The sequence below is a fragment of the Hippocampus comes genome, unplaced genomic scaffold, assembly GCF_001891065.2.
Source record: "Hippocampus comes isolate QL1 unplaced genomic scaffold, H_comes_QL1_v1.1 scaffold85, whole genome shotgun sequence".
NCBI classification, from domain to species: Eukaryota; Metazoa; Chordata; class Actinopteri; order Syngnathiformes; family Syngnathidae; genus Hippocampus; species Hippocampus comes.
Genome location: NW_017805540.1, coordinates 1,505,148 through 1,525,768, shown reverse-complemented (window position 1 = coordinate 1,525,768; position 20,621 = coordinate 1,505,148). Strand labels below are relative to the sequence as shown.

Below are 20,621 nucleotides of genomic sequence, written 5' to 3'. Positions count from 1 at the left end.
GAGAAGTGGCAACCCATGACCAAAAAAAAAAGCATTCTTTAAAAAAAAAAAAAAAAAAAAAAACAATCGAAAGGATTCAATATACTTTTTCCATGAAATGCAGGGGGGAATGGGGGGCGGGTGGGGTGGAAGAATCTGGAAAAATCTAAAATATGAATAAAAAAAAAAAAATACTGAAAAAAGAAAATGGAAAAAAAAACCCCAAGAGAATTGCAAATATACTGGGGTCAACTGTAGATTTAAGTGCACTTCCACTGGGTCTTCCTGTATGCTGCAATATGTTACAACGTGAGCAGGACGAATCAATTCTGTGGATTTGAAATGATATGCAGGACAAACACATCACACAATAATATTAATATATATGATTTTTTGCGAGAAAACATACACCATGAGTTGTTATATTGAATGGTTGGCTTCTTGTTCAGCAGTTTTGTGCCACCCTTGGAGGATTATTTTTATGTTACTGAGACCTTTGCACTCTATATAATATATATTACTGTTTTATTTTATATATATATATTACTGTGAGGAAAACATTTTCTTGCTACAAAGTAAATTCCATCGAGCAACAAGCGGCCGTGCGAATGAATGAGTCTGCACTGCTGGAGGGCACACGACTTGGTCACTTTACCTGTGCAGGTCGACCTTATCAAACTTGGCTGGCTCGGAAGGAGATGTGGTGATGGAGTCCGTTTTTATCACGTGCTCCAATCCGTTCAACTTGTAGGCGCCGTATAGCACGTTGTTCCTCAGGACCATGCCGATGTAGTTCTTGGAGGGCTAGAGAAGGCCGTCTGTTAATGATTTCAATTCATCCAAACCGGGATCCCCCGCCCCCCCCGATACGCACATCCCTGTTGCCAAGGTACAACACAAACATGTCTCCTTTGTCTGCGGCCTGCCTGCGCCTGCGTCTTCCATCGCCCCTGCCCTCGGGCCTCTGCAGCGACAGAGACAAGTCGGTGTAGGCCTTCAGTTCCTCCAGGTTCTTGGGCGGATGCAACTGCACGTGACCATTGCCTGTGAACTTCATCGGGATGGAAATCTGGAGGAACATATGGATGACTGTTAGGAGAGGACTTGCAGTAGTTGATAAATTAGGGCGTAGCCAGAGCTAATTTTTTGTGGGGTGGCCTGGGTGATGCAACAGCTCACTGGCCATGGCCACGGGGTGATCAGTGCACGCTCATAACCCCTTCCGGGCCAGAGAAGCCATTGTTTATTATACAATCCACAGTCGGGGTTTCATGAATAAAACCCAAAACAATGTTTTATTGAGCTTAATTTACTCTCGATAATGTCATTTTATTTGTTGTCGCTTGGCTTTTGAGCACCATGTCATCGTCTATTCCTGTCTCATTCACTGATTTGCATTTGCTAGCTAACTGTCAATCAGAGTGATCAGTTGTCACTGATTGCCTATCCCGCTTTGCTTACTCCTGATTTCCACTGCTTACTAAAAATGCAACAAAAAAAATAAATAAATAAATCTTAATTCTTCATATTTTTAAAGGCTGCATTTTACGTTGGTTTGTTGCTGCTGTATTATGAAGGCGTTGGACAAGACTGATATATGTGTGCATTTAATTTCATGAAATCATGACTGTGGATGGTATGATCAACAATGATTTCTCAGTCATGTTGTTTGGGCCAGGAAGGTATAGCGTAGCCACCACATAGGCCCACCACTGTGCATAGTTTACAAAGAGAGTAACGTTACCCTGTTGGCTGCATCGCGCGCTTGGTTGATGAGATCCTTGAGTTTCTTGACGTTGTCCGTGATGTTTTTCAGCGGCATAAACTTCGAGGTTAAGGTCTCCACTTCCGAGATCTTGTCGCTCAAAGTCGGGACGGTTTTCAACAAGTTTTTCACTGAACACAGGGAGGAAAAAAAAAATGCGGTTTTGTACAAATATCACAGACTATCGTCTTCCTCCATCTTATCACCTGTTTGGTCCACTTCGTCCAATAAGCCGCCGAGGTTGGAATCCCCGGGGGTGACGTTGATCTTTTCCATTTCCTTCCTGATGGCGTCCAACTTGTCCATGGTGTCGCTGGCCGAGACATTAGCGGAAGCGGCCTTCCTCTTGGCGTCGTCGATCATATTTACAATGTCATCTGACGGGGAGGAAAGCGAGCGAAACGGTGGGGGTTCCTGCAGACTCCGACGTCAGAACGACTGCTCGCAACAGACGTCGCACGCTACCTCTTTTAATGTCGTTCAGCTGCGTTTGCGCATCCTGGAGGTCAGTCTCAAGGTCATTCTTTTTCCTCTCTGCATTCGTCAGGCGCCTCTTGATGTCAGGAATTTCGTTGGCAGCATCTGGGCAAATAGACAGAAGAAGAAGAAGAAGTGAGTGTGTGCTTGTGTTATCGAGGGAAAGTGAAAAGAACGGATGCTTACCCGCCAGGATACTCTCTGCTTCTTCTGCATTCTGCACCAGTTCTGCACCACTTTCATTCAGGTCTTTTGCCCTCTCAGCCAGCTTTTGTTTTTTTACATTCTGATAACAAACATATTACATGCAATGTATTTACTATTAGATTGTGATGAATTTGTGTATCATTCATTTTTTGCATATTCAATTCGCAGTCGAAAAAGTAACAGATTTTAATCAACATTTTTTTTTAAATTGAAAAAAAAAATACTGACTATTCATAATTTAATGTTCGGCTTAGATCAAAAATACCAAACTGATAAATAGGTCACAGGGTTGAGTTTGAGTTTTAGAACTAGCTAGAACAAGCTAACTAATCTTTCCAAACACTCTTGACCAAACTTCACTTAGTCCTGTGTCTTGTCTTTCCATTTTGTGTTTTTGATCTGACCCATGAATTTCATTGCGAAAATTGAAATACAAAAAAAAAAAAGAAAAAAAAAGATTTCTGGTAACCATTTGAAGATAGAAAGAAGAAATGAAAGATATTATTCCACGACTTACGTTCAAGGCTTTGTCTGCGGCATCTTTCGCTTGGTTAGCGGCGGCCTCAGCAGCTTTAACGGCGTCCGTGATGTTCTTATAGGCATCGATGGCGTCATTGGCATTACGTACTTCAGGGCGTTCGCTCGCAGCTTTCACAGCACTGCAAAGACAGAAGAGCTCTGAGTGCCTCGTAGTCAACTATAACCACAAACCTCCACTACGCTTTTTTTTTTTTTTTTGGGTGACAAGTAAAATCTGTGGATGCCGAACCACGATTCTGCAGTGATGTAGTTCACATTAAGAAAAAAAAAAAGAAAAAAAAGAAAATATTGATGGTTATAAAGTGTACATTGTAAATGCGTGCTTTAAAATAGATTGAAAATACAGTCATACCTCGGTTTTCGACCAGAATCCGTTCCAGAAGGCTGTTCGAAAACAGATTTGGTCGAGAACAGAGACGTTCGAAACCCGAGGTTTGACTGTAAATAATATGTTGTGCCTGAGCAAGTGCACACAACATAGAATACTGCGCGGTACTCGTTGCACGTTGTCATGAACCTACTCCTCCAGTTCCTTCGACAGCTTTTTGAGATTCTTAGCGTGGTCCTCTGCATCCTGCACCACGCCCTCCTTGTTTGTCGCTCGGGAGAGCTCGTTGACCTTCCTGGTCAAGTCGTTCTTGCCGCCATCCAACTGAGCGGCCAACTTTTCGTACGCCTGCCGAGAGCAAAGGCAATTCGGGCGAATTATATTTCCAGCATTCCAGTGATCTCACCTCTGCAACAATGATGAGACGCAGCGATCCTTATCCGCAGGGTCCGCGTGTTGGGACCTGACGGCTATCTCACTTACATCGCGTCGTTTATCATAAGCGAGCAATAATATTACCAAATTCTTCATGTGTTTTTCGTCCTCAGGGTGTACTCAGAGTTCAATGAGTTTCATGTTCATGCATGCAGAGATTGCACGATCTCCGTTCGGGCAAAAATCCAACATCAGCAAAGTGTAGCTTTTTTTTCCATCCCTTTCAATTAGGAGGCTGATTGAAAAGACTATCCTGTGGTGCGGGTTGAGTTGAGCGTGATTATTCCAATCAGGTCTTATTTCTGGATGCCCTGTGGCATTATGCTGCCTCTCATAGGTCAGTCCTGGTACTACAACAGGCATCTGGTTTGGGGGTGGAGACTCGCAATGGTCCATGGAGATTTCATAACGGCCACGTTGCTCATCTCACGCTACAAGAGCAATTAGAACACACATGACAGTTTTTTTCGTCGCCGCCTTATGGGCGACTCTCAGAATTTAAAGGTCAGCGATGATGTCGTTGTGTGTGTGCAGCGCACTTCATTTAGTTTCCACGCACCGTTTTGTTGTTGGAAAGCCCTTTGACTAAATCTTCGATTCTCTTCAGCTCATTTGCCGCCTGGGTCATCTGGTCCTTGACGGTCTTCCGCTCCATCTTTAAGTTGTTAATGCGATTCTTTTGGAGGGGAAAAAAAATGGAAGAAATTGTCAAAAGGTCAAAACATTAGGTACCCCTGTGAGAGCTGTCTGCACGTCAACTGCATTTGGTTACCAGCAGCTCCGGTACGGCCTGAGCGTTGAGTCCATTCTGGGCGTGAGCTTTCTTCACCAGCTCCGTGGCGTCCTTCAGGGACTTGTCCAGCTCCTTCAGTTTGCCGTCGTAGGTGTTCAGTTGCTCTTTCATCTTGGCAGCCGAGTCCTCGTTCTGGCCCAACTGCTTCGTTAGGTCGGTCTTGATGTAGTCCAGGACTGGATAAGACAGTAGAAAACAACCGAGCAATTTAGACCGTTTAACTATTAAGAAATTAATTAATCAAAGCACTTTGTGAGCCCCCTTTGTGAAAAGTTGTTTACACGTCAAATGTGCTAACCAATCGCACTTAGATCTCTCATCAGATCAGATATAATTTCTTATGCTTATGTAGGGTCTCTTTATAATGTGTTTTCTTTGAAACTTTTCGCTAAATCTCCAAGGTGAGAGCTATTCACTCATTGGTTGATACAAATACGGAAGGAAGCCTTGGATGAGGTGCTTGTGTTCAAGGTGTGCATGTGACGTGGCGTCCTACGTTTCATGGCTTCGTCCCTTTCCTTGTCAGCAGCGGTCTTCTGTGGCGTGAAGTTCCTGTTCTCCATCTCCTTCACCATGCGCTGGGCCTCGTCCAGCATCTTGGCCGCGTTTTCACCAAGCGGCGTTCCCCCGCTGGAGCCCGCGTCCTTCAGTTGGTTCAGCAGAACTGGAAGAAGAAAGAAAAGAAATGATTGACAGATTGTTCATGTTGAAGGAATGTCTCACAAGCTGTACCTTGAATTTTCAGGAGCATGTTTCGAATCTCTAGGTCCAAATCCTGAGCCCTCTTGTGGGTTTTTTCAACTCCGAGAACTGCTTTGTCCGCATCCACAGCTGTCTTGTCAGCCTGAATGTGAATGTGATTCACACGTTTTTTTTCCCCACACATAGCAGTAAATGAACGAATTTAATCAAAAGATTTGTTTATGACCTTGTCTTGAAGAGAAGTAATGTCCTCAGAAAGACTCAACATGTCGTCTTCCAGCTGCTTGAGCCTGGAACCTTGGCCATTGACAGAGATACTGTATTTGTTCACCAGAATCTGCAAAAACAAACACAAAAATAGAAAGGCATATTTATTACGCCAAAACATAAAATCTTGTATCAAAATAACATAATGAATGGGAAAAAAAGAACAATAAAGTAAAGTGACTATTTAAAAAAAATAATTTGTTAAATTGGTTAAACCACACCAAGTATGCAACTCTTGCCCTGCCTCACCCTTTGACATTTGGATTTTTGGCCTGTTTTACTGCCACTTCTACTCTCTCCTCCCCTCCAAATAAGTAGTAACATCCATCCATCCATCCATTATCGGAAACGCTTTAGCCTCACGAGGGTCGCGGGCGTGCTGGAGCCTGTCCCATCTGTCTACGGGCAGTATGCGGGGTACACCCTGAACTGGTTGCCAGCCAATCCCAGGGCACACATAGACGAACAACCATTTGCACTCACAATCACACCCAGGGACAATTTGCAGTGTCCCATTAACCTGCCGTGCATGTTTTTGGAATGTGAGAGGAAAGCGGAGTACCCGGAGAAAACCCACGCATGCACCGGGAGAACATGCAAACTGCACACAGTAAAGCCGGAGCTGGAATTGAACCCTGCCCCTCTGCATTGTGAGGCCGACGTGTTAACCAGTCGACCACCGTGCCGCCATTAACCGAATATTTTTTGTGGCAAACACTGTCCTGTCAAGAAACACTGTCAAGAAAACGCGTTGCCAATTTTCGGAGCCCCAAAACCAAGTTAAGGCACAGTGTGGGACAAAATGAACCGCGATTCCTTATCAGTGATCCCGTCTGGAATGTTTGCATAAGCACACCCATCCCATCATTCGGCATTGGCACGCAAGCCTGACTGTCAAGACGCGCAAGTATGTGCTGCATATGTACATCAAATGAAGACAGGTGTGTACATTGCACTTGCGGCCACACATGAGGCATCGGGATGGATGAAAATGCGTCTCGACTTGTCAAGCAGAATCCCGCAGTTTAAAAGTAAAACATCTCCACTAGAAAAACAAAGACTTTTTTCCTCCCCATTACCTTGGTGTCCGATAGGGCTTGCTCAAGCTTCCTGAGCCTGTCCTGGGAGGAGGCGCTGGCGGAGGCGTTGTCCAGCTGAACTTTGATATACACCAACTTGAACTCCAACTTCTCCAAGTCTTGTAGTAAAGTCTGGGCGCAGTTGTCACACTCTGGAAATGAAAAAGAACTTTTAAAATAAGCATGACGGAAACCCGAAGACTCTTGAATGTTTATTCACCCGCGCATCGGTCATCTGTGTTTGTGTCTCCAGGCTCCAGCGTGCTCTTGCAAACTGTCGAGATTAAAAAAATATCTGGATCAATAAATATTTACAGTACTCTTTCCCTTAAAATCCTTATTATTGGTGCTTGGGGTCTAATAAAGTTTCCCATCAGTGAAAAATGAATTGCTGTATTTCTATTATTAGATGGACGAGGTAACCTCCGGTCCTGGGATCACAGGTGTTGCCAATTCCGTTACAATTACAAGGACGACAGCTTCCCCCTGGAAACATCGGGTCACCATAGAAACCAGGAGCGCACCTGTAGGAAGTAGAAATGAAGAAAGTGGAATCAGTATAAGAGTAGAAATCGACCCCAGCGGAAAAATAAATGCTTGAAAAGACGTGTTTGAAATTTCCACTGTTTTGCAGATTTTCACCTATTGTTGCTGGGTCTAGAACAGGGGTGTCGAACTTATTTTAGTCGCGGGACAATTTGGAGTTACGTCTTCCCTCGGAGGGCCGTTATGACAGTGAAACCACAAAATTATTACTCGTACACAACAAATTTAATAGATTACTTGTTTTGAAATCGGTCAAGTCCATGAACACAGTTTGTTCAATTATTGTTCAAGTGAGTGTAAACGGGTAAATTATTGCGAAATCTCAATGTTATTTATTACACATGACAATTTGACATTTCGGTACAGATTTTAACAAGTTGACGTACATGATTTGCTTTTGCGGGCCACATAAAATGACGTGGCGGGCCGGATCTGGCCCCCGGGCCTTGAGTTTGACACCTGTGGTCTAAAACCTTCCTCCCCTGCGATACTTACTTTTCGCATTTGTCTCCAATGTATCCTGTTCTACAAATGCACTGGAAGTCTCCGTAGATCTGTCTGCAAGCAACTGCAAAGCTAGAAATGTAACACGTGTGTTATGTAACGACAGAAAATCCGGTTCAGATTGCAGTTTTGTTTTTGTCCGTTTTGCTTCACTCACTTGTTTGATGCAGTACTTAGAGGACAGGGGCACACCTGGCACATCGGCTGAGCCGCGTTACCATAGTAACCTTCTCGGCAGTATTCACATCTGTTTCCGGCTGTGTTGTACTGACAATTCTGAAACAAACAAAGAGGACAACATTGGATTTTGCAAGGCCAACCTAAATGGACCATCAAGTCTTTTCTTCCCGACACACATGCCAAGGGAGGTTAAGAGGAACAACGCCCCCGCCCACCCTTCGCCAAGTCATTGCAGAGAATGCGCTTGATGTTGATTTGACGTGCGCTGTGCTGTAAGGGCGGCGCACATGCAGCAACGCAGGCCCGGTCTTGCATGATGATAACATAATGGAGATAGTTGGGAAGTTTAAATGTGCACAGGCTCATCCTCCACTCAGGAAAAATGACGACAAGGAGACGCCATAGGGAATATTTGTGGTGATTTGAAAAAACATAATAAATAAATAAGAGAGGCATGAGATAGGTGGCAACATGATTTTAAAACATATTCATTTTTGAGGTTTTTTGTCCTATTTCTACTTTGTTTACATATGTGTGGAATTGCACCAAAATGAAAAACCAATTTGCGTAAAACTCAAGTCGATGAAGGTGGCAAAGGAGCGATTTTTAATTTTTTTTTTTGCATTCTTTAGGTGAGCCACGGCAGTTATTGGAAAAATCTCACGGCGCATCACCATCCAAAAATATCAGGACTGAAATCGCTATCAATTTTTTTTTTTTTTAAATAAATTTACTTCGAGTGAAATCATTTTAGTTCAACATAAACTTTCAACCTCTGCCTATTCTGGTGAATAGTATACTATCGAGGAATGTGTGTGTGAGAATTTACAATTTTCGTTAGTTCAACCTACTTTATAGAAACAATAGAGTTTAATTAGGGCAAATTATGTAATAAACAACTGGGCTTGAGGAATTTTGAGCGCTCGGGTACTATTTGTTATTTGCTGACGCTGCATCCATTAACATAAAACGTACCACATGTACACGTCTGAACTTTTTAAAATCGCTTGTGTTTGGAATATGAAACTCAAAGAAGCATTTGTGTCCTGTGAGAGTGGCTCACCAGACACCTGCCGGTCCAGTCTTCGCACTCGTCTGCCAGACCGTTACAATTACAGCGCACACAGCGGCCTAGGTATGGCCCGCTGCCATCTCGAAAGAATCCAGAGGCGCATTTCTACAAAAAAAGACAAAAAGAATGTTTTATTACAGTGAAGCTAACTTGAGACTTTGAACTCAGGCAATATATTTTTTTATTATGGCACATTTCTGTTAGAAAAATTTAAAACCTCTTGTTGGGCGACGCCTGCAAGTACGCTGATCTTGAACTTGAGGAAACATTAACCAACAAGAGCGCAGCCTTTGCGCTTTTCCCAGATAAAGAAACACACCTTAAGAGCCAGCATTTACCTCAACCTGATTCCTGGCTGAATCGTCATTGACAGAAGGAAAGCGGACCACTTGTGACCCATCGAGCCCCTGTTCGTTTAGCCTTGGATACTCGAGCCACTGGTCCGCCTGATGTCTTAATCTCCATCTGCCGTCATATGCGCCGTGCCGGAGTCGAGACACCCCTCCCCGACTGGGCCTGTTGCCGGCCCAGCATAGCGCGATCAGAGATCCCCACAGGACGGTCCTGAGCAGAACCCCTCCGGCGTGCCGGTGTCGGGCCATCGAGCTATCTGACATTCCTGATGTTTAGTCTGTGTGAAAGAACGCTCCACTTTCCCCTCCTTTGGCCTCTTAAACACACACGCTGACACACACTGACAATGAGGACACGCCCCATCTCCAACTGAGTAAGTGCACTGACTGTACAGAGGCGCACAAGCACACACATGCAGTTGCTAACGTGTGCACTCATTCCTTTTACGCGTACACACACACACACACACACACACACACACACACACACACACAACCAGGTTTGAACCAATTGAGTTTCAAAAAGGTCAATGACCCCTGTAGTAGTCCTTCATGTTCGTCACACTATCATACACGGTAAATTTCGCAGAGCACATTTCACTCGATAAAAATTGTATTTGGTCACAGTCTAACCACAGCAACATTTGAGAGTAAAATAATATGTAGTCGATTTTACACAGAAAAAAAAAATGGAGTGATACTGTATTTACTTGTTTGTTTTTTTTTTTTTTTTTGTAAATTTTGCAATGAGAGTTTGAGTAAATTTTGTGTGCATACTATTACCGATAGTTTATTCAACAAAAAAAGTCATCCAAGGGTTAAAGAATGATCCCCCAGCCTTCAAGTTGGGACACGGTCACGCTACCATGCTGCTCAGACTGTGAGTTAGCAAATTGCTGGTGGCGCACTCGCCTGAATTGCGTGCGGGCAGCGTGGAATCGGTTCCCGCTCAGTGATGATGTGAATGTGGGTGTGAATGGTTGTTCGTCTCTATAGGTGCCCTGCGATTGACTGGCGACTAATTCAAGGTGTAGTCCGCCTTCTGCCCGTAGTCAGCTGGGATAAGCTCCAGTACCCCCCGCGAACCTGTCCAGGATCAGCGGTGTTGAAAACGGATCAATGGATAATACAAAGTACAATTTGCAATTTTAATATGAGTAAAATTTATCCTAACACTCTCCTTGTAAAATGAACTTAACATTTCTGAGTGAGTAAATATCACTCCAAATTGTTTTCAGTTTAAAATTTTCTCTGAATAACTTACTCTTAATTTTACTCTGTTCAGACCAAATATTTTTAGAGTAAAATTTAATTGACCCTGTAAGAATGGCATTTACCGCGTCCTGATTAATGGCCTCTTCTACAGAACTGCAAATTTTATTTCAATGCGACAAATCAGTTGTGTGTGTACGATACTGTGTGTGTGTGTGTGTGTGTGTGTGGTGTGTGTGTGTGTGTGTGTGTGTGTGTGTGTGTGTGTGTGTGTGTGTGTTACAGTTGTGTCAGACACCCTCAGACAGTCGAGTCACACCTGAATCACAGTGCGCAAACAAAAAAAAAAAACAAAAACACGCGTACTTTGGGGAGTGGCTGCTGGACACGCGCACATACACACACGCTTGAATCGTCGAGGATTGAGTGCATACACGATCAAGTTGATGAGTAACACTGAGGTCAGGGGAGGTTTTCCCCACCTTTAGACTCAACTTCCTCTCAATTGACCAAATTAAAACGTTGCTTCATGTACAATTTCGATCCATTCACCCATTTGCTGGACTGCTTCTCTTTGTTAGGCTAGCGGGTGAGTTGGAACCGGCATGCCGCGTGACTTTGGCAGGTCCCATGCCAATTACAGGGTCCACAGAGACAAAGGAAGGGCGGAGCCTGGATTCAAACCCTGGACCTTTCCATTGTAAAGCAGTCGTGCTAACCACTATCTACTGCGCAGCCCTTAATAAAGAGTACCAGGAAACAAACACAGAGCCCAAAAGACAAGATGGAATGTATGACTAAAAATATATATAAATAATAAAAATAAGGACTCTGCGCACCAACACTCTTCTTCCCTTAACAACGAAATGCCGATACTGTCTCTATGATTTGTAGCCACGGCAGTGATCCGGGCTTTATCATGGCTAATATTATGTCTGCGTGATTGTGCATTTCATCCCGTTCTAGCCTGAGGCCATGTACTTTTGGCCCGCGCGGTTATTTTCCAGCCGCACATTCCGCCCAAGTCTCCTCAGCTGATGACTTTGGCCCCCGGGGGCAAAAGGGTGCAATGTTTAGTTCGGGCGTGTCGGGACAACCTTAGAAGAACGATGAGGAAGTCCCGCTCCTCCAAGATGACACAACGCTATTTCACTCAACACCTGAGAAGGTGATCCTCCCAGTTCTTTCTCGGTGGTGCGAAATAGAAGGCGTTTGGAAGCGAGGACAGCGATCATCCGTTAAAACGCATTGCAGTGGAACTGCGAAAGATAAAAATGATCATGCGAAAAAGTCCAAAGGGGAAAAAAAAAACCCCACAGAAGTTCAGCCATTATCTGACGATCTCTGAACATGATGCATTTTCTCGGGCACTTCTCCAACACTTACGTCAACAGATGAAGATACACAAAAGGCTGCAGTCTTGAGGGACACAAATACCAACCAGCAAATCAAGGCAAATTTGAGCATTTTCCACCTCCAAGTAAAAACGATGTAAATACATATAATGGCTTGAAATGAATCCACTGCAATTCTATTTCCTCTTCGCATCCTCACGAAATAAAGAAGACTTGCCGCTTGCTGTGTCGATAGATTTCCCTCACCTCGCAAGAGTCTCCGGCGAATTGAGAAGGGCAGGAGCAGACCTCCACAGTGTTCCCAGGACCCCCGGTGCCCATATCGGTGGCTTCCTCCAAGCCCACCTGGCCCAGACTAAGTCGCTGGCTTTGCGTAAAGTACAAAGCTCGGATCCTCAGACGCGCCAGGCCCGCAAGGACCATCATCAGCGCTTCTCGGGACACGGGTCTGTTGGTACCAGCGTGGCGCCAGTTTCCCTGCGGAAAACAGAACATGGGTGGGTGAAAAGAAAAAAAAAAAAAAAAAAGCAGGCGGACAAAAGTATCGGGACAACGTCGAACCACGAAACAGGATCCACATCTTGGTTTAAAAACTAAATATTCAACTGTTTTGTTCACCTCTACAAGTTGGACTCTGCCTTGATAGAGTCGATCGGGCAACTGGACTTGAGGGGCAAAATGAACCAGCGTCATGTCCTTACTCTAGAGTGGAAGCATGGAAATGTTTGTTTGCTATGTCATTAAAACAACAACGTTGAACGAAATGTCACATACAGTCAGTAGGACATCAGGGGTTCTGTCTATCAGAATCATTCCTTCACTGGGAATACCAAAGGATTTGGCCTGGTACGTGAGGAAACCACCATAAGATGATACCTAGGAGGACAAAAAAAAACAAAACAAAAAACAAACAATTACATAATCTCCATTAATTATGTGGATGGGAATAACTGCTCACTCGTTCATTGAAAGTCCAACATATAGTAATTTAATTGAATAATTCTTCTTTTTTTAAATGTATTTTAATTATGATTCTTTAGTCACAGTTTTATTTTCGCCTCGTTTAAAAGATAAATAAAAAAAAAAATTGTGTTATGCTGTGTTGAGAAATTAAGAAATAAACCAAGGATTAGGCTTTCCACGCTGACCAAAAAGCGAACACTAAAAACTTTAATTGAGAGCAATTCCATATCTTGTTAAAAGCTGGAATTTGTTACTGTAAATGTGAGTCACCCTCTTCTAGAATGAAATGAATGAATGAAAAAAAAATCAACAGAAAACAAATGAAATAAAATAATAAAAATTTATTTTTTTCGGTGTGCTCATGTAAACCTCTTGGAGTAAAATGAACTTTGAAAATAAATCAATGTGCGAGCTGCAGTGATCTTGGTTTAAAATGGCGAGAAGATTAATCGGGTGCAGATTCGGACTCACCCGATCTCCCTGGTATGAGGCCGGCGCCACCCAGTGTAAAGCTTGAATGGAAAGAGGAAGCTCCTGGACATCCGCCACCACCGTGTTACTGGCCACGTTCAACACGGACGCAACCTCTCGGTGATCGAAGCTTTCCAACTTCCAGCCCCGCATGTCCACAAACTAACGGCAGAAAACACGGAGACGTGAGCCAGCCCGCGTTCTCAACACGTGGAATGCGGCGTTAAGACATGGCCACCGACCTTGCCCCGGCGTTTTTGGGAGCTGTGACACTTGTCGGTGGTTCCGAAGCAGAAGCAGCCCGTGCATCCGTTGGTGTTGGACGGGTCAAAGTAGAAGGAGCCGTCCCGACATGTGTCGCACCTGATGCCGGCTACGTTTTTCTAAAGACATATGTAAGCTTATGTTATATTATTAATTATCATTTTATGTTTGAGCATCATATTATTTCATTTTAAGATGATCTAAATTGCATTCTGTTGTTTAATAATTGCTTAGACGTGTTTTTATGTTGATGGATTCTAAATGGCTGTTAAAGTAAGGGAAAGCAGGAAGTGATTTTAGTTGCGAAGGGTGTGTTCTCCAACGTGCTGCAGTGTAGACTTTTTTTCCCCCCTTTTCAATAAAACTGCATTCAAAGGATTCCATCTCTCCTTCTGCCGTTCGTAAAGTAGAGCCATCCATTAAAAACAACGAACCACTCAACTTACACATGTATGGCGGTTAACGGAGAGAGTCAAGCAAAGAATGAGAAATATCACACGCTCTATAGTAGTGGTTGCCAAATTGAAATGCCATTCATTTATTCTCTTCCCCAAAACAACCATTTTTGGGGTTATTTGTTTTTTAGTCAAGAAAAGTAGCACTTTACTGTATTCAAAATAATAATGAGACAAAACAAAAGACAATGTCAAGAAAGAGAGCGGTGTATAAATTGTGATTACTGTACATATTGTAATATTTATGTGTCAGCGCCCTATAAGTGTATCATTTCGGTGACGATATTGTTGGGTGAAGTGCTGTGACATTTTTCTCATGTAAAATATGTGCTTTAGGCTCAATAAAGGTTGAGAATCACTGTTCAACAGGAACAAACCAAATGTGGTTAAAAAAAAAACCAACAACAACAACAACAGGATCATTTCCAATGCCTGTACTGGTATCACCATGTAATCAAGACAAAACAAGGACAGATTTCAGCACCCATCAATACGTTCGTTCATATTTTATCATCAGAAGTACAAAAACAGCATATGTCATCCAAGAGTTTACTCGGAGGAATGAACGCATTAGTATTGCTCATTATTTATTTCACTTGATATTCAATGCTAACTCCGTAAGACATAGGTGTCAAAGTCAAGGCCCGAGGGCCAGATCTGGCCCGCCACATCATTTTATGTGGCCGGTGTAAGCAATTCAACCATGTCAATTTCCATGATAGTTGCTAAAGTCTGGACCAAAATTTCAAATTTTCATATATAATGTCATAATTACAATACATTATTCTTGACTTCTGATGTCAAAACTAGTAACGCATCTATTTGTTGCTCGCTGTGTATGTAATATGTGGAGGTGTGAACATTTATATGGTTTCACAAAATTCACAGTCATAACGGCCCTCCAACAAAGGAAACCGTAACTACAATGTGGCCCGCGGCAAAAATGAGTTTGACACCCCTGCCGTAAGAAACAAAGTGTTTTTGTGCATGAGACGTGGTAAAGTCATGAGACAGGCAAACAAAAGCAAAGACAAGGAAGAGGAAACATTTGGCGCAGTTGGCGTACCTTGCAAAGGCACCTCCCTGTGTCGGGGTGACACACGTCGGGTGTGACTCCGCCCTGCTCGCAGTCACAAGGGACGCAGTCGGGAAAGCGGTAATAACCTGCAGCGCATCGATCACACTGGCGCCCAACAATCCTGGGTTTGCAACTGCATTCCATTGTCGATTGTGAGCGCACACACACACACACACACACACACACACACACACACACACACACACACACACACACACACACACGTAAAAAAAAAAAACACAACTGATATTATTTTAGGGGCTAAAACAGTAAGAAGAGAAGATAACATTTATTTGTCCAACACTGGGGAAATTTGCAATTTTTATTTTAAATTAAATTTTTTAAATTAAATTCTTTAAATTAAATAATTTAATTTAAAATTCATTTACATTTATTTTAAATTTGCAATAATTTAACGTGGAATGACTGAAACATAAATTATTGCCATCCATGGCAACAACGTTAGTTAGCACAACAAAGCAAACAAGTTGTTTGCTCCGAAACAATTTGCTGAGTTGATTTTACTTGAATAATTAAGTTGGGGGACAATGCAAGTTCTGAAAACTCTTTTTCTTTGTTGTGCAATGCTGGGAAGCCAGTTTGCACATCAGCAAAACTTGAAGTATTCTGTTGAATCGCCTAATTTTATTGACATTTGTTGCCTTGAAATTTTGAACCTCGGGCAAAGAGGTTTCAACATTTCTCACCTCTGGGCTTAGACAACAATGTCATATTACCAGCTAAATGTTAGTTTTTGATAAGGAACTGGCACAGACCCACAATAACTCAAGATCTGTGTACCACCAAATATGCGTGGTCAAAGACAACCGTCAACAAAGTAGCCCACCAGGCATCCTCCACTTTTTCTTTTTTTATGACACCAGATATTAATCATGTAAGTATAAAAGAAAAAAAAACAAATCCAATAAAATTGCCAGATGGAATACAATAATAGCATGTCACCGAGCACAGCATCAGTTTGCGTTCACCTGCACTGCCCGCTGACACGGTGGCAGCCAGGACCGGCGTTGGCTCGCAGGCCATTCCTGGAGCAATTGCAGCCCTCGCAGCCCAGCAAAGGATGATAACTGAATGTCTGGTTCTGACAGACGTCGCAGGCCGGTCTGACAGTCTGAGGTGGGCACAAGCAACGGCCCGTCACCTCGTCGCAAAGGCGGCGGCCGCACTCGCACGCTGCAGAGGAAGTCAAGTACGGCACTTACACTTGACTAACTCTTTGCGTTTGATCTCAATAAAAGCCAGTGGATGTCGAGTATGTGCAGTTTGAGTTTCACTCACGTCTGCAGTAGGGGAAGCCATAGTAACCCGTGGCACACTTTGTACACCACTGACCGATGACGTGAGGCCTGCAGGGACATTGTCCTCCATTTGGGTCACACGCAGATCCAGTAGACCCAGACTGGTCACAATTGCAAGGAAGAGCTCCGTCGTTGTAAAACGCCACCAGAGAGCGGGCGGAGTCTCTGCACAATTCGGAAGATGTTCTGGGGCTGTGGAAACATGAAAGCAAGACTTTTATATTAGATCTGAAGCAGTTTATGTTAAATGTACATTAATGACAAATGGGATGGTCATTTAGATCATGCTAGAACGGCTTCAGCTCACGTGTAACCGTTATGAGGACTTGCGGTGCAGAACATGGATGGATTTATATTCAAAACACAATTTTGGAATACATTGTCTGTCCTAAGTGTTCGACTGTGTGGCCCCGCCCTCTGTTGTTTTCGCTTACCTTTCCCTTAATACAGTGTGGGCTGGGCGTCTCCCCAATCATTGCACCTGTCTCACCTACACACCTGCCAGTCTTCACCTTGTCAGCCACAATTACCCCTGCAGCATAAAAGGCCAGTCTGAACAGCCACCCCTTGCCAGTTTGTCAGCTATCTTGCTTCCTGTATGCTTTGGTTTGGTTTCTCTGACCGCCTTTGGTTCCTGCCTCCTTGATCTGTCCCTCTTCCCGACAATCAACCAGTACCAGAGTTCATTGTGTCTGCCTGTGGGTCCTGAGCTCATCTTAAACTAAGCCTAACGTCAACTTTCTTTTTTTTCCATCCATCCATCCATTTTCTGATCCGCTTATCCTCACAAGGGTCACGGGGCATGCTGGAGCCTATCCCAGTAGGCGGGGGGCACCCTGAACCGGTTGCCAGCCAATCGCAGGGGACACATAGACAAAGAACCATTCGCGCTCACACGAACACGTAGGGACAATGTGACAGTGTTCCTTAAACCTGCCATGCATGTTTTGGGAATGTGGGAGGAAACCGCAGTACCCGGAGAAAACCCACGCAGGCACGGGGAGAACATGGAAACTCCACACAAGAAGGCCAGAGCTGGAATCGAACTTTCCACCTCTGCACTGTGAGGCAGACGCGCTAACCAGTCACCCGCCGAGCCGCCCCTGTCTCTTAATATCATCATTGCACAAAATGTCCTCAACTTTTCATGGGACTATTCTGTGAAAAAAAAAAATACCTTAACATCTTGGCAACAAAACAAGCTTTAGATCAAGGCGTACATCTCCCTAAGGGGGCACCAGTTAGTTGGATAAAAATCTGCTTTTCTGACGTGCCTACAGCAGGGGTGCCCAAGCCCGGTCCAAAAAATAAAAATAAAAAACATAAATTTTTTTTAAAAAAACAAGCGCGCAATTAGCTCTAAGCGAAAAGAATTCAGGAGAGCAAAGAAAGTTTCACACCCTTCCAAAGGCCATGTCAAGTCGATTTGAAATGAACACCTACTCAATAAAGACGCCTTCTCCTCGGCACTGTTGGATAAAAAGTGCTGACTGATCCAGAGGCTTCTCGCTCAAGACGTCTGGGGTGTAACGACTCTCAGGCACCAGCAGTATATGATCCTGTACAGCGGAGTGAAAGGAAAAAAGAATAATCCATGAAAAAGAGAGAAATGCAGGAAGCAAGAAACTTCAATAATAAATTATTACAAATAATGATAACAAGCGCTTAAAAAAAAGTGGATGAATAAACCACTGACCAGAAGGAGAGTCTTGCGAGAAGGAACAATCACTGAGATGGTTGGCAGCTGCCAAGATTGCTGGCTAAAGTCGAGGACGGTGCGGCCGTCGGCGACCAACACGTCTCTGCAGCCTGACACCGATGGGCAGAACGACGCATTTATGGAACCTGCAACAAAACCACAGCCTACATTTCAGGAACTGACGAGAAGAGGCTATTGTTGGAAATAAATTTTATTTTCCCAAACAAACATTTCAGTGGCAGCTAAACGTACCCTTCCACTTGTAGCCGGCATCCACTCGGACTTCCACAGGGAAGGAAACATGCTCCGGCTGGCGATAATGCACAACAAGCACATATCTGCCAGGGAGGGGCACCTTGGGGGTGAAACTTATCTCCGTCTTAAGGGATGTCAAGAAAATGCCTTTAAACATGACAGATGTGAGTCAAAGGAACAAGGTGGCATTCTCTGATACCTGAGGGTATTTGAGTAGGACCTTGTCACCGTGAGGGGATACGTCGGACTGTCGTCTCTGCCGCCAGTCTGCATTGCCTCCTTGTTGGTGGGCAACGTTTAGCTTCCCGTCGCGGGCCGCGTGCAAAACCCAGCCCGGCGAAGGCTTGTCCAAGTGGCTCAGAACACAGTGCTGACTACAATCATAAAAAAAGAAAAAAATAAAATAAAAATCTGGCGGCGTCTCGCTAAATGCTCAGAACACAGTGCTGACTACAATCATAAAAAAAGCCAATAAAAATCAGGCGGCGTCTCGCTAAATACGGTGACGTAAATGTTTTGATTGAGATTTTTCTAATGTAAAACGGCTGCCTTGGCTCAATAAAGGGTGGGAATGCTGGGCTCTATGTCCCTCATCAAGTAGCTGCCGCACACTGTTGCAAGATTCTTGCAAAAACAATGGCCAAAAGCAGTAATCATGTGCCCAAAACGGCTTTTTTCAAGCTGTTCCAAGTACGTAACCATTTGGAAATAGACAGTTCTTTGTAGGAGCTGCCCAAAAAATATTTGGCTCTACAAGTACCACCATAATAAACAACACGAAAATACAGAATATAGAGGGGCTAAATATTTATCAAAAACCAGACAGGTTTAATTCCTGAAGTTGTAATATTACAAGAAAAAAAAAAGAATAAAAGCAATGTTTTAAAATGAAAAACTTCAAATTACAAAGTCATAATATTATGGGTTGGGGGGGGACAAATTATAAAACAAAGTTGTGATATCACAAGAAAATTAAGACACCGGAGTATACATGGAATAAAGTAGAAATAACAGCAACAGCAGAGCAACAGCAGAAAAAACTGAGTCCACCAACATTAAATCGTAATTCTCATCTCATTTTGTCAATTTAAGGCAACATCTGCAGTTAAAACACGTTTTCGGTTGCATTACCTGTCTTCAGTGAAGCGACCGTGAGCGGAGACGCAAAGCACTTTGGCGTCCACATACTCCATGGAGAACTCCTTTGCAGGAACCGCGTATACTTTGTGCTGCGCACAAATGCATTGTCGACTCAGGATATTCAGAAAGCGAAACATTCGTCACGCAAAAATGTGTCTCACCAGCAGGAAGGAGGCGGTGGACGTCTGCAGGAGAAGTTCCGTCCTGTGGGCGAGCTGCAGCACGGCCACCTGATTCCTGCTGTCCACCACCACGCTCCGACACAAAAAGCTGCACAGGCGGTAAAACAAACAAACAAACAAACAAACAAACAGACGTTTTGTTGTTTTTTTCTGTCATGGCTACAATGAGACGAGATAAAATGTTTGCGCTCAAGGACCACATTTGATTTTTAAATGAACAGGACAACCGTGACATTAATTGACTGGGTTAAAAAAAAATTGAAAATGTGGATTCCAAATATGTAAACTTGTTCCTTTTGATAATAAGACTTTATTCTATTTTTTCCTTGCCATTGGATTATTTACAATCAATTTAATTATAATTGATTTCATATTTAGTTAATAAAATTCACCCCCAAAAGTCAATATATGTTAACTGTATTATTTCAATATTTTTTCACTTTCTCATTTATAATCAAGCATAAATCAATAAATAATAAATAATATTTTAACAAATGTTATAAAAAATATTTTACATTTTTCATTTTGTTTAAGCTTGTAAAAAAAATGAGAACAGTTTACCTCTTTTAAAAATGTTATTATTTACAATAAATACATTAATAAGAAATAGTATTAAACGTAGAAGTGACTTTTACATATTATTGAACCAGTTTTAAATGAAAACGAAAACAGCAGGCTGTGTGAGGCCTTACTGGCCTCGAATGCCGTTTGCGGGACTCACCTGTAATCACAGCTGTAAATGTTGGCTCGGGCTCGCATCTGCCCCCCACGCTGGACACCAACTAGGAAGTTGACGTTCTGGATGCTGTCCACCTGGCTGGCATACTCCAGGATGAGAGCATGAGGTCCAGGGTGAGCCACACGCAGACTGAGCTGCAGCTGAGACTGGAGGACGCATAATGAGGAACACGCGACTTGTTCAAAAAAAAAAAAAAACACCAGAAGCATTAAAGGGGACATCCAGTAAAAATAGTTGTGTTTCTGGAGTGCTTGTGAAATTA

General features: G+C 43.3%; 1 protein-coding gene across 1 annotated transcript in view; it reads right to left on the bottom strand.

The window, feature by feature from the left end:
• Positions 1–20,621, bottom strand: part of LOC109521171 (laminin subunit alpha-3-like) — a 52,621-nt gene that overhangs the window by 11,841 nt on the left and 20,159 nt on the right. The window contains exons 23-57 of the mRNA XM_019878831.1: positions 20,342–20,505; positions 19,600–19,708; positions 19,430–19,527; positions 18,498–18,672; positions 18,296–18,422; positions 18,041–18,189; positions 17,788–17,903; positions 16,325–16,536; positions 16,015–16,219; positions 15,014–15,158; positions 13,471–13,611; positions 13,229–13,390; positions 12,569–12,670; positions 12,413–12,496; positions 12,041–12,271; positions 8,866–8,979; positions 7,780–7,898; positions 7,614–7,694; positions 6,996–7,096; positions 6,793–6,846; positions 6,573–6,724; positions 5,453–5,563; positions 5,257–5,368; positions 5,021–5,188; positions 4,504–4,700; positions 4,291–4,407; positions 3,490–3,644; positions 2,946–3,087; positions 2,408–2,507; positions 2,210–2,326; positions 1,951–2,121; positions 1,724–1,875; positions 854–1,048; positions 635–783; positions 250–271 (exon numbers count right to left, since the gene is read on the bottom strand). Coding sequence (XP_019734390.1) covers positions 250–271; positions 635–783; positions 854–1,048; positions 1,724–1,875; positions 1,951–2,121; positions 2,210–2,326; positions 2,408–2,507; positions 2,946–3,087; positions 3,490–3,644; positions 4,291–4,407; positions 4,504–4,700; positions 5,021–5,188; positions 5,257–5,368; positions 5,453–5,563; positions 6,573–6,724; positions 6,793–6,846; positions 6,996–7,096; positions 7,614–7,694; positions 7,780–7,898; positions 8,866–8,979; positions 12,041–12,271; positions 12,413–12,496; positions 12,569–12,670; positions 13,229–13,390; positions 13,471–13,611; positions 15,014–15,158; positions 16,015–16,219; positions 16,325–16,536; positions 17,788–17,903; positions 18,041–18,189; positions 18,296–18,422; positions 18,498–18,672; positions 19,430–19,527; positions 19,600–19,708; positions 20,342–20,505 — 4,749 coding nt within the window. The remainder of the gene's footprint in view (positions 1–249; positions 272–634; positions 784–853; positions 1,049–1,723; positions 1,876–1,950; positions 2,122–2,209; positions 2,327–2,407; positions 2,508–2,945; positions 3,088–3,489; positions 3,645–4,290; positions 4,408–4,503; positions 4,701–5,020; positions 5,189–5,256; positions 5,369–5,452; positions 5,564–6,572; positions 6,725–6,792; positions 6,847–6,995; positions 7,097–7,613; positions 7,695–7,779; positions 7,899–8,865; positions 8,980–12,040; positions 12,272–12,412; positions 12,497–12,568; positions 12,671–13,228; positions 13,391–13,470; positions 13,612–15,013; positions 15,159–16,014; positions 16,220–16,324; positions 16,537–17,787; positions 17,904–18,040; positions 18,190–18,295; positions 18,423–18,497; positions 18,673–19,429; positions 19,528–19,599; positions 19,709–20,341; positions 20,506–20,621) is intronic.